This window comes from Python bivittatus, unplaced genomic scaffold (assembly GCF_059951505.1).
Source record: "Python bivittatus isolate LINGU-HERP-01145 unplaced genomic scaffold, Pbiv_v1 ctg000980_np1212, whole genome shotgun sequence".
Taxonomy (NCBI): Eukaryota; Metazoa; Chordata; class Lepidosauria; order Squamata; family Pythonidae; genus Python; species Python bivittatus.
In genome coordinates, this window is record NW_028277125.1 from 46,721,414 (window position 1) to 46,734,578 (window position 13,165).

General features: G+C 36.7%; 1 protein-coding gene across 2 annotated transcripts; it reads left to right on the forward strand.

The window, feature by feature from the left end:
* The first annotated feature begins 972 nt into the window (after positions 1-972).
* Positions 973-9,307, forward strand: BORCS7 (BLOC-1 related complex subunit 7). Of its 2 annotated transcripts, none has more exons than XM_025169156.2 (5): positions 973-1,148; positions 2,628-2,690; positions 4,589-4,632; positions 5,910-5,930; positions 6,919-9,307. In XM_025169156.2, the coding sequence occupies exons 1-5, from the start codon at positions 981-983 to the stop codon at positions 6,950-6,952; spliced, it is 330 nt and encodes a 109-aa protein (XP_025024924.1). In that variant the 5' UTR covers positions 973-980; the 3' UTR covers positions 6,953-9,307. The 2 variants fall into 2 exon arrangements, with proteins under 2 accessions (XP_025024924.1, XP_007421102.2); XM_007421040.3 differs by having other exon boundaries at positions 6,965-9,307.
* Positions 9,308-13,165: the final 3,858 nt, after the last annotated feature.

Here is a 13,165-nt window from a genome sequence, read left to right on the forward strand (position 1 = left end):
TGTGTCTTCTCAAAATTCCATGATGGTCCCATGTGTATATAGGTCCTGTCAACATACTGTAGCACAATTGCAGAAAGTCAAAAGGGTTTAAAATGCTCCCAAACACTAATGAGCCCTGTGTCCAATTTATACAACCCAGTGATACATCAGCAAATGCAGAATGACTTTCTTATGTGACTGCAGCAGAATTTCCCATTTTCTATACAGTAAATGACAATTATAGTAAAGTTGGGGGGGGTAGGGTTGAAGAAGACCCCTTTCCCTGGGGTAATGGCTTACTTAACAATGGTTTATTGAATTAATCCAATTGACTAGATTCATACCTCACACTGAATGATGGTTCATATATCACATTGAACTAGGTTCATACATCACACTGAACTAAACCCAGTGGCTGGATTCAAACAAGATAGTATATTGTGCAACCCCAATCACTGAATCAGAACCCGGGTTGTGGTTTAACACACTGTGCCTCGCTACTGCATTTGGGTTGAAAAAGCCAGAGGACCAGTAGATGGCAAGGATGAATTAGGCTTGTGCAGCTCTCTTACAGTAGCCCTACACTCCAGCCAGAAAGCCTTAATGTTGTAGAGAATTTAACTCGTATAGTATTTAAAAACTATAATTTTACAATGCAAAAGGAATCAGAGTTGCTGTTCAGATGTATAGTAAGTGCAACAATTCCGTTTTCTGAGGAGTAGAGGATCAGATTGACTCAGTCTTTTATCTTTAGTTTTGGATTAAGTAGCACTGGGGCAAAGTGTTGCTAAAATTATTTTAATTTTACAAAATGTACAATGTATTCCCTGTATTGTGCAAGCAATATAAAAAGCAAGCGCTATTCTGTCCTGCATCACAAGAGCTGAAGAACTAAAACTGAACAAGCTAAGAAGAATAAATTCCTCATCCGCCAAAACCCGTTCGGGGCGCTTTTCTATATTTTATGACCCTATTTTCTATCCGTAGGTGCGGCTCTCTCTATGGTTATTGATAGCGACATGGCGGTAACTCCGGCAGGGATCGCTGTGGATGTTCAGGCTCGATTCGGGCACTCGGTGAAAGGACTGCTGACCGAGAAAGTGACCAACTGCGGTACGGATATAATCGCCCTCACCAAACAGGTGCTCAAGGGCTCACGGAGCGCTGAGGTAGGTGAGAGTACGTGGTCCCAAACATATTGCTCCGAAACTCAATTTCCGACGGTACTAGAGGAGCGCAATGTATGGTGGGATTTGTAGTCTCTTTGTACAGGAATGCTTCGGCGGCCTGTTTTTCCAAGGGAAATGGTGCCACGAAAACTTAGTGCTGACCTAGCGCCGCTTAGTTTCATGGGATAGAGATGGTCGATTGATTCTTCTCCTTAAATGTCAGGGGATGGAACCGATGATTTAATGCGTTTAGATGATCAGTTACAGTCGTTCGATATATACTTAGCACCTCCATTTTAAAACCATAATAGGTCAGGCTGTTTACCTGCAGTAGCAAAGTTCATGCGTCAGCGGTGGAAGTGCTCTGTTGCTGGTTTTTGCAAACCAAGAAGAAAGAACGGAGACTTGTGTTTTGTTGTTGAGTATTGTTGTTCCTTTTGAAAAGTGAAGAGCCTATTTGTTTCTGCCCAGAAGGCCCAAATAGGTATCCAATATTGTCACACTCTTTTGAGCAACCTAGAAGAAAGAGCATTAAATTCCAACGAGATCCTGCACAGAGGTCAATATTGAATGGCGCTGGGTATGTGAGTTGCACAATTGGTAATGCATGTCTGAACGTAATTTCAGTAAGGAATCACTGGCAAGCTTTGAGTGTAAGCATATCCTTATGCTTTCCTGATGTATAGATCTACAGCTCCCATCATCCTGTTTACATGACAAAGTTGGCTGCATTTATAGGAATTGCAAGCTAATATATCTGAAGAGTACCAGACTGAAGCTGGCCTAGTATGCCTTCTATTCAAGGAGTGGTGGTGAGAGAAGGAAGTGCTAATGTGAATAAATTCTCCTTTATCAATATTTAAATTGCCCCAAATGGAAAACTCCAAAAAAGAAACAAGCATAATCCAGAATAATAACCAAGCCAGTGGTTTGATTCAATTATCCCTTTTCTGGTCTCAAATTATGTCATTACCCCACAACTCCCCCCCCCCCCGGCTCTGTAGTTTTACACAAGAGTCTCCGCAGCCCCAAACTGAATCCTTGATTCACAAACAAGCAATTACAAATTGCATCATTACCCTCAGGATATATCTGTTGAGCTAGCACAATCAGCAATCAAGAAATGTGAGGCCATCAGTTTGAAAAAAGCTTTTGTAAATCACTATGTACATTAGCATATTAAATTAATAATCATCATAAATTATGTAGTACACCAAGAAATTTCACTTATTCTTAATTGTCACTTATTATGAAGATACTTCTACATAATTTCAGAAAATCCTTTTTGTGCAGAATATTTGTCCAGTAAGTTACTGCTTTTGGATTAAAAGTGAGTTCATAAGGTTGAAATTCCCAGACCTTATTACCTCACGAAAGCTCACCATTAGCTGCGTTGTCAACCTTGAATAACAGTGGAGCAGCACTGGCTCCACAGAATATAAAGTTTATGTCTTTTCCTATGGCTTTCATGTCTTTTAGTTCCTAGGACAGGCTGCCAGAAATATGGTGATGCAAGAGGGTGCCATTCTGCACTCTGAAGATGTAAGTATGGAATAGAATACTCAGTCCGATAATATTAAATACATACTTCTGTGGGAGTTGCAAGAGATGTAGAAAAGGCAATATTAAGTTCAGGGTTGAAAATTAAAAGGTTTTTATTCTGTTCATAATACCAATCATTTTAATAAATAAGGTTAGGAGCAATCATTTTAACACAAAACATATGAATTCCCACACATATGCAGATCGGATCAGGAGGAATGTAGTTTTTGCTACTGAAGAGTTTGAATGAAGTTATTCATGAGTTTAGCTCAAGGGTCTAAATATTATTTATGGCCTTGTTGCTTATAAAGTTGATAAAATGTTGCAGAATTCATTACTTTTCTACTGCATTCATGTGGTTCTGAGTTGGTCAGATCATGGATCTCCAACCTTTTGGGGTCAGTGGCCACATTTGCTCAGAACATGTTCTCAAATCTTAAATCTCAAAAATGGGGGGGGGGGTTAAGAGTGAATATTGCCAAGCATAAAACACCCATTTGCCAGAAAGTAAAGTAGTGACATTGCTTTCCACTGCTGCCTCTTGTGCAGAAATTCTTAACCTGGGGTCCATGGATAGATTTCAGAGGCCTTGGGAACTTGGATGGGGAAAAAACCCCACAACTTTCTTTTCACATATAGTACTATATATTTGTTATTTTTAAAAATATTTTGATAACTATATTTGAGCATAATCAGTTTTCTTTGTAATACAATTTATATCCATGTATTAAATTTTATGCATTTAAATACATTTTTCTGAGAAGGAGTCTATAGGTTTCTCCAGAGTCTGAAAGGGGTCCATGGCACAAAAAAATTAAGAAACCCTTCTCTAGCATATCAAAAGTCTCTCTGCCATCTACACCTAACTCTGCTTTGTTTTTTCTGGGCTGCAGGACACACATCAAAAAAATGTACTGGGTTTAAGCAACACATTTTTTTTCTTTCTAAGGATGCACTAGATTTATGTAGGCCCAGAGGCATTGTTATAAATATTGATTATGCTTGAGACTATACTTTGGAACCCTTTTGAAATTAAAAGATCTTTTTGAAAAATTAGCAGCATGGACAGGGAACACTAAGATAAGTGTCTGTGGATACATTGGTACTTATGGACACCATGTTGGGTTCCCAGACCACGGATTCAGGGTTCAGCCTAATGTGGCTTTCTCCAACCTGATGCTTTCTGACTGTGCTGGATTCTTAACTCTCATAATCCTTCACTATCATGACCTTTGGTTTGGGATTATGGGAATTGTAGTCTAGCACAACTGGAGGGCATCAGACTGTGGAAAACTAGTTTGGAATGATGCCTACCTTTACATTTTTCAAACAGTTTACTTTTGCTTATCTATTTTTATATTTTTTTGCCTAGGAAAGCCTTTCTTTATCACTAACCAAAATATGTATGACTGCATTATTCATTTTTCTGAATTTATTCAGTGACTAGTGATGAATTGTAGTGTGCAAATGGTTGGGTAGTTGTATATTTTACTAGTCCTGCTAGTGGGAGGGTAGTTGTATATTTTACTAGTCCTGCTAGTGGGAGGGTAGTTGTATATTTTACTAGTCCTACTAGTGGGAGGGTAGTTGTATATTTTACTAGTCCTGCTAGTGGGAGAAAATAATTTTGCGTACAAGTTTAATTAAATTATCATTATCATCATCATCTCTACTAATATGGAAAAATGTATCAAGCAACTTGGTTTTAGATCTGTGAAAGTCAGTATTTTAAAATTAGAGATTTATCAAACCCCTGTGTTTTCTTCAAAGCAGCAAATTCTCCCCAAGGTAGGAGAATCTAGGATGTGATTATTTCTCATCACGCAATGCCAAATGATGATTGCATTGATAACTTCATTGAGGGAAAAGGCATTTACTTCATATCTATCTCTTTGCAGAGTTTAAGAAAAATGGCTATTATAACTACTCACCTACAGTATCAGTAAGTATACACAGTGCACAAGCTGTATTTGATGGGCTAGTCTCCCTGGAAATGCAACTAAAAATAAAAAAAAATCTGGGAGCATCTTTTCAGACTTAGATCTTTTATTAAAAGGCATAAATCTTCATGAAGCTTTTCTCACTTCATTCAGATGCATTGTTAGTCTGAAAATATGCTAATAGACTCCTCCTGGTTTTTGGTTACCATAGACTAACATGGCTCTTCCCTTACAACCAAAATGCGACTGAGATTGGTATAGACCAGGAAATCAGCACTTCACATTTTTTTAATGTCAGTGTTACTGCATCATTGGAGGGATGGAGGGAGGCCTTACAGAATTTAAATGATCCTTAAAATCCACCCAAAATAGAAAGACTTTGGCCTGATTTATGGAAGATTGTGGTTTTCTTAGGGGTATTCTTCTTTTGTCCTTTACCACATCCTCAAAATTAAAAAAATATTCTCAATTTTTCAGCTTTCCTCATTCTGAATGCTACACAGGTATTAGGGCCCCATATCCATCCAACGGGTGACTTACCTGGTAAAGATTATGTGGGAATTTCTGGGAAACTCCAGCTTCCAGATATAATCTTGGTGAGATGGGCATCTCTATGAATTGTTTGAATAAAATAAATACAAATAAATGAATAAGGCCTATCTATCAGGAACATGACAGCTGGAAGCAAGTCTTATCCCTCATAGGTGATTTGTATGGGAAGTCTCTTTTTCCATATAGCAAAAAATACTTAAATAATCACACTCTGCCCTTCTGTGTGTAGAGCACGACAGTTCTTTCTGTATTCAGGAGCAACTGCCTTTGTTTCTCTGTGAACAGAGAAGGGCAGGATTTTGTTCAAAGGGCCAAGTTTTGGAATGCAATGAAGGCCTCCCTTTCCAAGGCCTTGCTCTTTACTATCATCCTGTTTTGCAGGGTAGGGCAATCTAGTGCAGCTTTTGGGCTATATTAAGTTCCCTAACGCTTTGTGAATCACTTTACTCAAGGTACAAGCATTCTTGGATACCAACCAAAAGGGTACAAAATAACTAAGGAGCTCTGATGGGGAGCATAAAACAGATATTAATGTCTTCAATTGCCCTCTTCACAACACAGATTTGTTTGCATCATTAAGAACAACCTAAGTATGTCAGTTTAGTCCTAGATATATCAGCGAAGTCAGAAGTCTGTTTTATTTCCATAGACCCCCAGTGATAACTCAGGACTCCTTTTATCAACTCAAAATTCACTTCATCTCACATTGTCTTTTTTTTTTCTTTAGGCAAGAAGCTATTCAAAAAAAGTAAGTGCTGTTTCTATTTGATTGGGACATTAGCTTTTCTATTTCTGCTCGATAAATCTTTGTTACTGCTCTTTCTAAATCTTAATCTCCTTTGGCTTTCATCCATTTTGTTTGTGTGGATGTGCTTTAAATCGCAAATTGAATAGAGTTACAATTATGCTGCCTTTTTACAGTGCTTACTTAACCTGTACTTTATATATTATTAAATACAAAACATTAATATTATTCAATATTATTAAACACTAAAAATGATTCAGTACTACATTAAATACTTTTTTAAAATGTATCTTAAAATATGTGAAGAAATCACCAGTGAAGGCTCAGATGCTTTTCAAGGTCATAAGACTTAGCGGCCAAGAAAATCACACGTGGAATTGTTCTACCTTTTCCCATAATCCTTTTTTTTTTGTCCTCCTGACTGATTTTTATAAGATTCTTTATTACTGAAGCCTGCAATCTGGAATAAATATACTAGTGACCAAGTTCTATTGGACACACTAACATTTACCTCTGAGTAAATATGCATATGATTACATTGGAAAGGTACTTCATATAAGGAATATCCTTAATCTAGATCAAATTCATACTACCAGTAAGCATCCTTTTTGTGACTTTAATTGTACTTAATCTTAGTTTGCTTGTTTTCTCCTCCCTTTCTATCAAAAATATGTGAAGTGCAATCTATATGTACTCAAAAATTTGCATAGCTATAATATGTAAAACTAATATTATAACTATTATTTTGTTTGCATTCATGTTTCTTTGTTACTTATGTGTGTGAGCTTTTTACTTTAATCAGTGCCGTATTAAATACTGAAACAATGTTTGTTACTCATAAAAATAAAATATGTCCCATTCTTACAATCTACTCACAATTGTATTACATAATTTGGGAAGAGGAGTTCAGTGGATAAAAACAGCACGTGCCTCCTTATTTTATTCTGAAACACCTAGATCCATCTTTCACATTGTGGAATCCTTTTTCCAGCAATTGTATCCAAATATCCATGTGCACTTGTTAAACTCTTCTACAGCGTTGAACAGTCTTCAAATTTGCGTGATCAACTGAGCCATCTGCTGAAATGAAGCGAGAAGTATGTAAGAGGTTAAAGAACACCTAGAAAAGGATGGAAGAAAACTCACAGTGGGGGTTTATGGAATACCTTTCCCTCTTCTACAGATGCACTGTGAGATTGACTGAGTCAAAAATCATCTCCCAGATGTAATGTCACAAAGTGTGTGCTTTGTTTTATAAGACTCTCATCTGGAAATGTGGACAATTTTTAAATTATAAATGTTACCTTTGTAAAAGGCTAGGTACATCCTTGTATTAAATTACAGTTTCCATGTGTTGATGCCTATTTCTCTTTAGTAGGACTGATTTCTTTAAGAACTCACTCTTTCTAAATAATCGAATACATCTTGTTTTGGTTTTGAGTACTTCAAGAGATGAATTTTTCCTCCTTTCAGTCTGTTTGAAAACTCATAAATTTATAGTGTGGATGCTTTTCATAATATAGACCTCTGATGATATAGAACATAAATATCTGGTTGAAATTCCTGCATGTATTATTTACATCTATAATATTGGCTGGATTCATACTGGTCATTAATTTGGTTTTGGCAACCATGCCCTTATGGGTAATTCAACAAGCTAGTTTAAACAGCCTAGTATAATGTGGAAACGTAGCTGTTCTCTTGAATAGGATAATTTTTAGGGTATGCTACCTCCAACTCATCAGTAAAATGTTTTCCACTAATGTGGAAAAAGTTTTATCCTGTTCTGTATAGTACTGGTAGAGAATTAATCCATACAAGGTTTCTGGCAGCCACTGCGTATGTAACGTTTCTTGGTTTAGTAATTCCATCATTGCTAAGCGGGGAGGAGAGGGGTAGTACTTAACAAATGCACTTCCTAAATATTCTTTCTTTCTGTCCTGCAAAATCTATTCACTGACATTCTGTAAACCTCAGAGTGCATATCTAACTTCAAGGAAAATGCATGTTTTCAAGGTCTGGAATCTTTTTTTCTTCCAATCTTAAATTAATGGGGCCACAGTCTGCTTGAGTAGAAATCTGGGAACTTACTTAGATTTGCTTTAAATTCCTAAATTAAGCAAGTTTCTTTTTTTTTTAAAAAAAAGTTTGCATGCTTTGTTGTGCAACAGTGCTAACGGTTCCCATTGAAACTGTAATCCTGTATGTAGTAATAAAAATATAAACATAATGGGGCCTACTTTGAAGTAAACATTCATAGAATTCTGTTGTTATTTTCCCCTCTTTCTTGTTGCACTTTCTGTTGTGTGAGTATGAACTGTGATGAAACGATTCTAGGGAATGTATAATTTAGGTCTTGGTATGTTCTTCCTTAAGGCGATACACCTGCTGTCATGTTTGTCCTTAAGCTACATTCCTACATACTCACTGCTGCTGTCATTCTTCCTTAATCCACCATGGTGTCATTACACAATTCTCTTCCTAACTAGTAATCTGTTCAAATTTGTTGTTGGAGAGTCTTGGAAATATTGCATGTTTACAATAGTGAGGCATTTTAAAGGCAACTAAAAGCAGAGCTACTGCTATAATATGCATTCAAAATATATTCATTATGTCAACTCATTCATTAGTAATGTTTTTCTTAATTCCCTTTATCCAAAAAAGTACTCATGATTTGTTTATAAAACCACAAACTTTTTGTTTGTATACAGAAACTACATTACATAACATATAATATATACTTCCTGCTCTTTTTAAACAAGAGCAGCCGTAGTAGAAAAATAATGATAAACAATTTCCTCTACCTGTATAAATACATATTTTATAATACATGTTGAGCATGCTTCTGGTATCATTACTAAATACTATTTAATATAATAATACTGATAAAAAAGGGAGAATTTTAACTCTGTGTTTTTTTTCTCTTTTTTTGGTCTATGATTGTACATTCTTAAATAAAAACAAAAAGGGAGAAGTCAGGTTTGTGGGATGATTTAAAATAAGTCATGAAGAAAAACAGTTGCTAATTGCTGATTGGGGAAGGGAGCCTAGAAAATCGTATGAGAGGAACAGAATAGGGTGTCACTGATAGAGGGATGGGTAGCTATCTGGAATAGGGAACACCATAATGTCACACATCATTGCAAGTTCTACCTGCTCTCGTCTATTACTCTAGAATTACTCTCTATTACATGGATTAAATAAAAATGAATGTTTTGAAATTGCATTCCCCAACTTGATAATATTTGATATTGTTTAATGTAATATTTAATGTAGGTTTCTAACATGAAGGATTTTGTGATTCCTGGCCTTCTTAAGGCTAAATAAATAAAGAACACTTTGTTTAGACCAAATAAATTAAATAAAGAACACTTTCTCAGTTTTACTGTCTTTCTTGCTTGCTGCTAGTCACAATAGAGAAATTCATTAGCCTGTCAAAAGATAGTTGATCTAAACTTTTACAAATATGTTAACAAATAATGGTCAACTGTAGAATCAATGTTAAAGCTTTTTCCATGGTAACAAAGGGCTTCATTATAACAATAAAATTATATTCTTGTTTGGTTACTACCTTCTTGGTAATGCTGATTTTCAGAAACATGTTATTCTTAGTATTGTTCAATTTGCTATACAGGTATGCATATTTAATTTTTTGTAGATCTTTTAGTAAATTTAAATCATTCAAAAGTTTAATTATATTAAACATATCCTCTTCAATACAAGCATCTACATGATACCTTATTAAAGTCAATGGAATGTGAATAAATATATGTAGGATGAGTAGATATTTGTAGGATTGAATAGGAAGCCCTATTCATCACAGCATGTGGAATAAACCTTGGCTGATTGTGAAAAAGCTAAGCTAATTAATAAGGAATATTGGGGGGGGGTTCACATTGGATGCTTGTTTAGTTTTAATTTTGCTGTTAATATGCAATTTTATTGGTTTTGATTTATTGATTTAATGAGTTGTACTAGAGTAGAATAGCTAGAAGACTGCTGGTGTTTGATTTAAGCAGTGGGAATGGTAGAGACTGCTATATACTCAGTAAGGTGGTTGGAGAGAAGAAATATGTAACTGGCATAGACATGACTGTAACCCAGATAAGGGATAGAAGTTTGTAAAAAAGGTGATTTTAAAAAAAATCACCTTTGTGACTTTTTGCTTGGATCCACACTTCACTAAGTTATAATGTGATTGGTTTGGTTTGGGCTTACCGTGTTGTGTGAATCCAGGCATTGCTGCTTGTAAATCATAGTTTATGGCTTGTGTAAACCTAAGCATTTGTGGTATATTTTTCTGCAAGTGGCTTGCTTTCTCCGTCCTTTGCATTTACTCTCAGAACAGACATGTTTATGACATACATGCTTATATCTTAGTGCTGGCCTTTTGGAGGCTAACAGTTGGTTTTTACTGGAGAAGAAGGCAGGTATCTTTGCAATTTGAAACATATTTAAACCTGCTGACTTCAGAATATCTTGCTTTCAGTTTTGTTTCTTTTCCTTTCATCCATATGTCCAGTTCTGGTCTACTACAAGAGAGCTTAAGAAATGAGAAATACTTGGACGTTTTTCCCCATTCTGCTGGTGGGAGTAGGATCCAACATAACTGTTGTCTTGCTCCAAAGCTGTTCGTTATATTCAAGATGCCCTTTGCATCTCTTTTTTAAAGGTATCTAAGTGAGTATTTACCTCCTTTGTAGCTCTATTATGTGATTAACATCTATCCTGATAAAACAAAGTGCCCTGGCTGAGGCTTCTTGGATGGGGAGTGGTTAAAGGTAAATTCTGCTAGATTGAATAACAACTCTTGGTTTCAAAAATTGCACAAAGCCATCATTTGCTTTGCTTGATTTTGGTTTAGTGTGTTATGTGTACCTAGTTTATGTGCAAATCATGACTTAGTGTGATACCAATAAATGATGGCAAAAAGGAACTTCTAGGTGGGGCAGATTTTTCTCCCTAAATTTCATAAGTCTAGCAAGCAAGATGATAAAACAGAAAAAGTGGGAGTGTTGATGCCATGGAATCTCTGTTTTATCTTTGTTCTTTCCCCACTTGTACCTAACCATAGGACAAACATGCCCCAGGATCCTCCTTTGTTTGCCATGTCCCCATGATGTTGCCTTTATCTCATTCCTAACCCTTCATCTCATCCCCAGCCCATGCACGAAGCAGTTTTAACGTGTCCTTAGCTGTTCTGGTATTAAAGTAGTGTTTACTAATCTTCTACTTCACTATACAGTCCCCATCCTGCCTGTCAGCTATTAGCCAGGCTTATCTGGAAGGCACCTATACAAAGTATAAAAAATTCGGAGTGACTTTTGACCAGTCTGCTTACTGATCAAGCCATCTGTCAAAATTCAGCTCCTCCCCAAACCCCATTCCACTTTAAGCAGAGTGATTGGTGGATGCTTTTCTGCCAGCTTGTGACATTTGGTGGGAGGGGAAGGAAAGAAAGGTAGCAGAGTTCTTAACATTTGCTCTACACAGTACATAAGAATACCACCATGTAGTAACAGTCTGTATTCAGGCTATAGAGACTGAATAGGGATCAGCAGTGGCAGCAGCCAGTTTAAGCTGGCATAATTTTCTGCTGGCTCAGGACCTGGTGTATGGCTCTTTAACTGGAGTGGGGAAAGACAAGAATAAATGTGGTAGGAGATTGTACCACATGCTGTGACAGTTTCAGTTTTCACCAAAACCTTTCCCAAAGACTACTGGGATGAAGAGATGCAGAAATAATAGTTTATTTACTACACATAAATATATCCAAATATATTTGCAATATCTAAAATATGTGATCAGGTCATACACACAAGTCCTTTGAAAAGAAGTACCTCCAAAATGTTAACTGGAAAGAGATTTGAGCAAGTTGAGATATTTATGTTTGGGATACTGTATGCAGTGCTTTTGATCTCCTTTATACAAGCAAACAAAGGAAGGGTGATGATTTACTTTGGATTGCCTTCAGATGTCTTGTCTTAGTTAAGTTAATTAATCAAGTTAATTAACTCAGTTAACTTTAAAGACATTACATATATATGGAAAATGATTCAGCTAGTAGAAAATGATAGGGTTGGTACTATTGTCTCAGCCTAGTAGTTTCTATGACTGTGACCAAGTCATAGTGTCTCTTCCTTATGTTGTATCTCCACTACATTTATTCTTTGGTGACATACCTCTTATAGGCAGATGAATGTCAGTGCTGTAATTGCTGTAATTGCCAGCCATAATCTATCAAAAATGGAGTTTTGTGAGGTGAGACCATTTGTCTCCTGGGTCTGCATCCACACACACACACACACACACACACACACACACACACACTTACTATCCATATAAGTTTGAGAATCAAAAGCTAGTTTGAATTTTCCTCTCAAACACATGGTTTGAGGATAGCTTCATATGTGATTTTTCCCTTCTCCTTTCTGAAACTTTGAACTTTGCCCCCTCTAACTTTAGAGGCCTTCAGTCTGTTGGCAATAATGTGTTCAGTGTTGCTCATCCTTGCAATAAATTGTGTCCATATGTAAAAAGAGTCTGAATTGGGGCTGTAATTTCATGTGTTAATACAGCATAGTGCAAGAATTCCTGCAGTGAACTGCAGGTTGGACTAGATAAAGTCCCAATCATTATATTCAGTGATCTTTGACTCTCCTAAAATTCACAAAAAGGAAATATTAGCTAGGTATAACATAGTGCTAACACAAAATGAGGTGGGTTTGTTTTCTGGCATAGTGTGATATATTAACTCACCTGTTATACCCTTTCAATAAAGTATGAACTAGGCTACTAGTGCTGCATATTTCCTAATGTGAAAACCTTTGTCTCAGGAGTCTGTTCCTCTTTAGAAATTCATATATATCTTCCTTTCAGAAGTTGTGTCCTCAGGATACAGGAACAGCTGTCCCGTAGTTTTACAATTTTTTCCACCCACCCACCTACCTATGTATCTATTTCAATGTACAGTAATACCTCGGTTCACCAACGCTTCTGTTCACGAACAATTCGGTTCACGAACAGCACCGTTCGCAAAATTTTGCTTCCATTCACAAACTCTGCATCGGGTGACAAACAGGATCCGCAGCCATTTTCCCTGCTGTGACACGTGGTCGTGGCTTCCTGCAGGGAGGGGGACTCTCCCTCCAAACAATAACCGCCTCCCCACCTGCCTTCCTATCCTCCACGCCAGAAGTCGCATCAAGCAAGGTTAGTGTTCTCTCTCTTCATACTGT

Excerpts from the sequence above, each read along its gene's own strand:
- BORCS7 (XM_007421040.3), top strand. The coding sequence starts at position 981 with ATGGTTATTGATAGCGACATGGCGGTAACTCCGGCAGGGATCGCTGTG. Across the intron at positions 2,691-4,588 it reads CCATTCTGCACTCTGAAGAT|AGTTTAAGAAAAATGGCTAT; the intron begins GTAAGTATGGAA and ends ATCTCTTTGCAG. Across the intron at positions 5,931-6,964 it reads CAAGAAGCTATTCAAAAAAA|CGTTGAACAGTCTTCAAATT; the intron begins GTAAGTGCTGTT and ends ACTCTTCTACAG.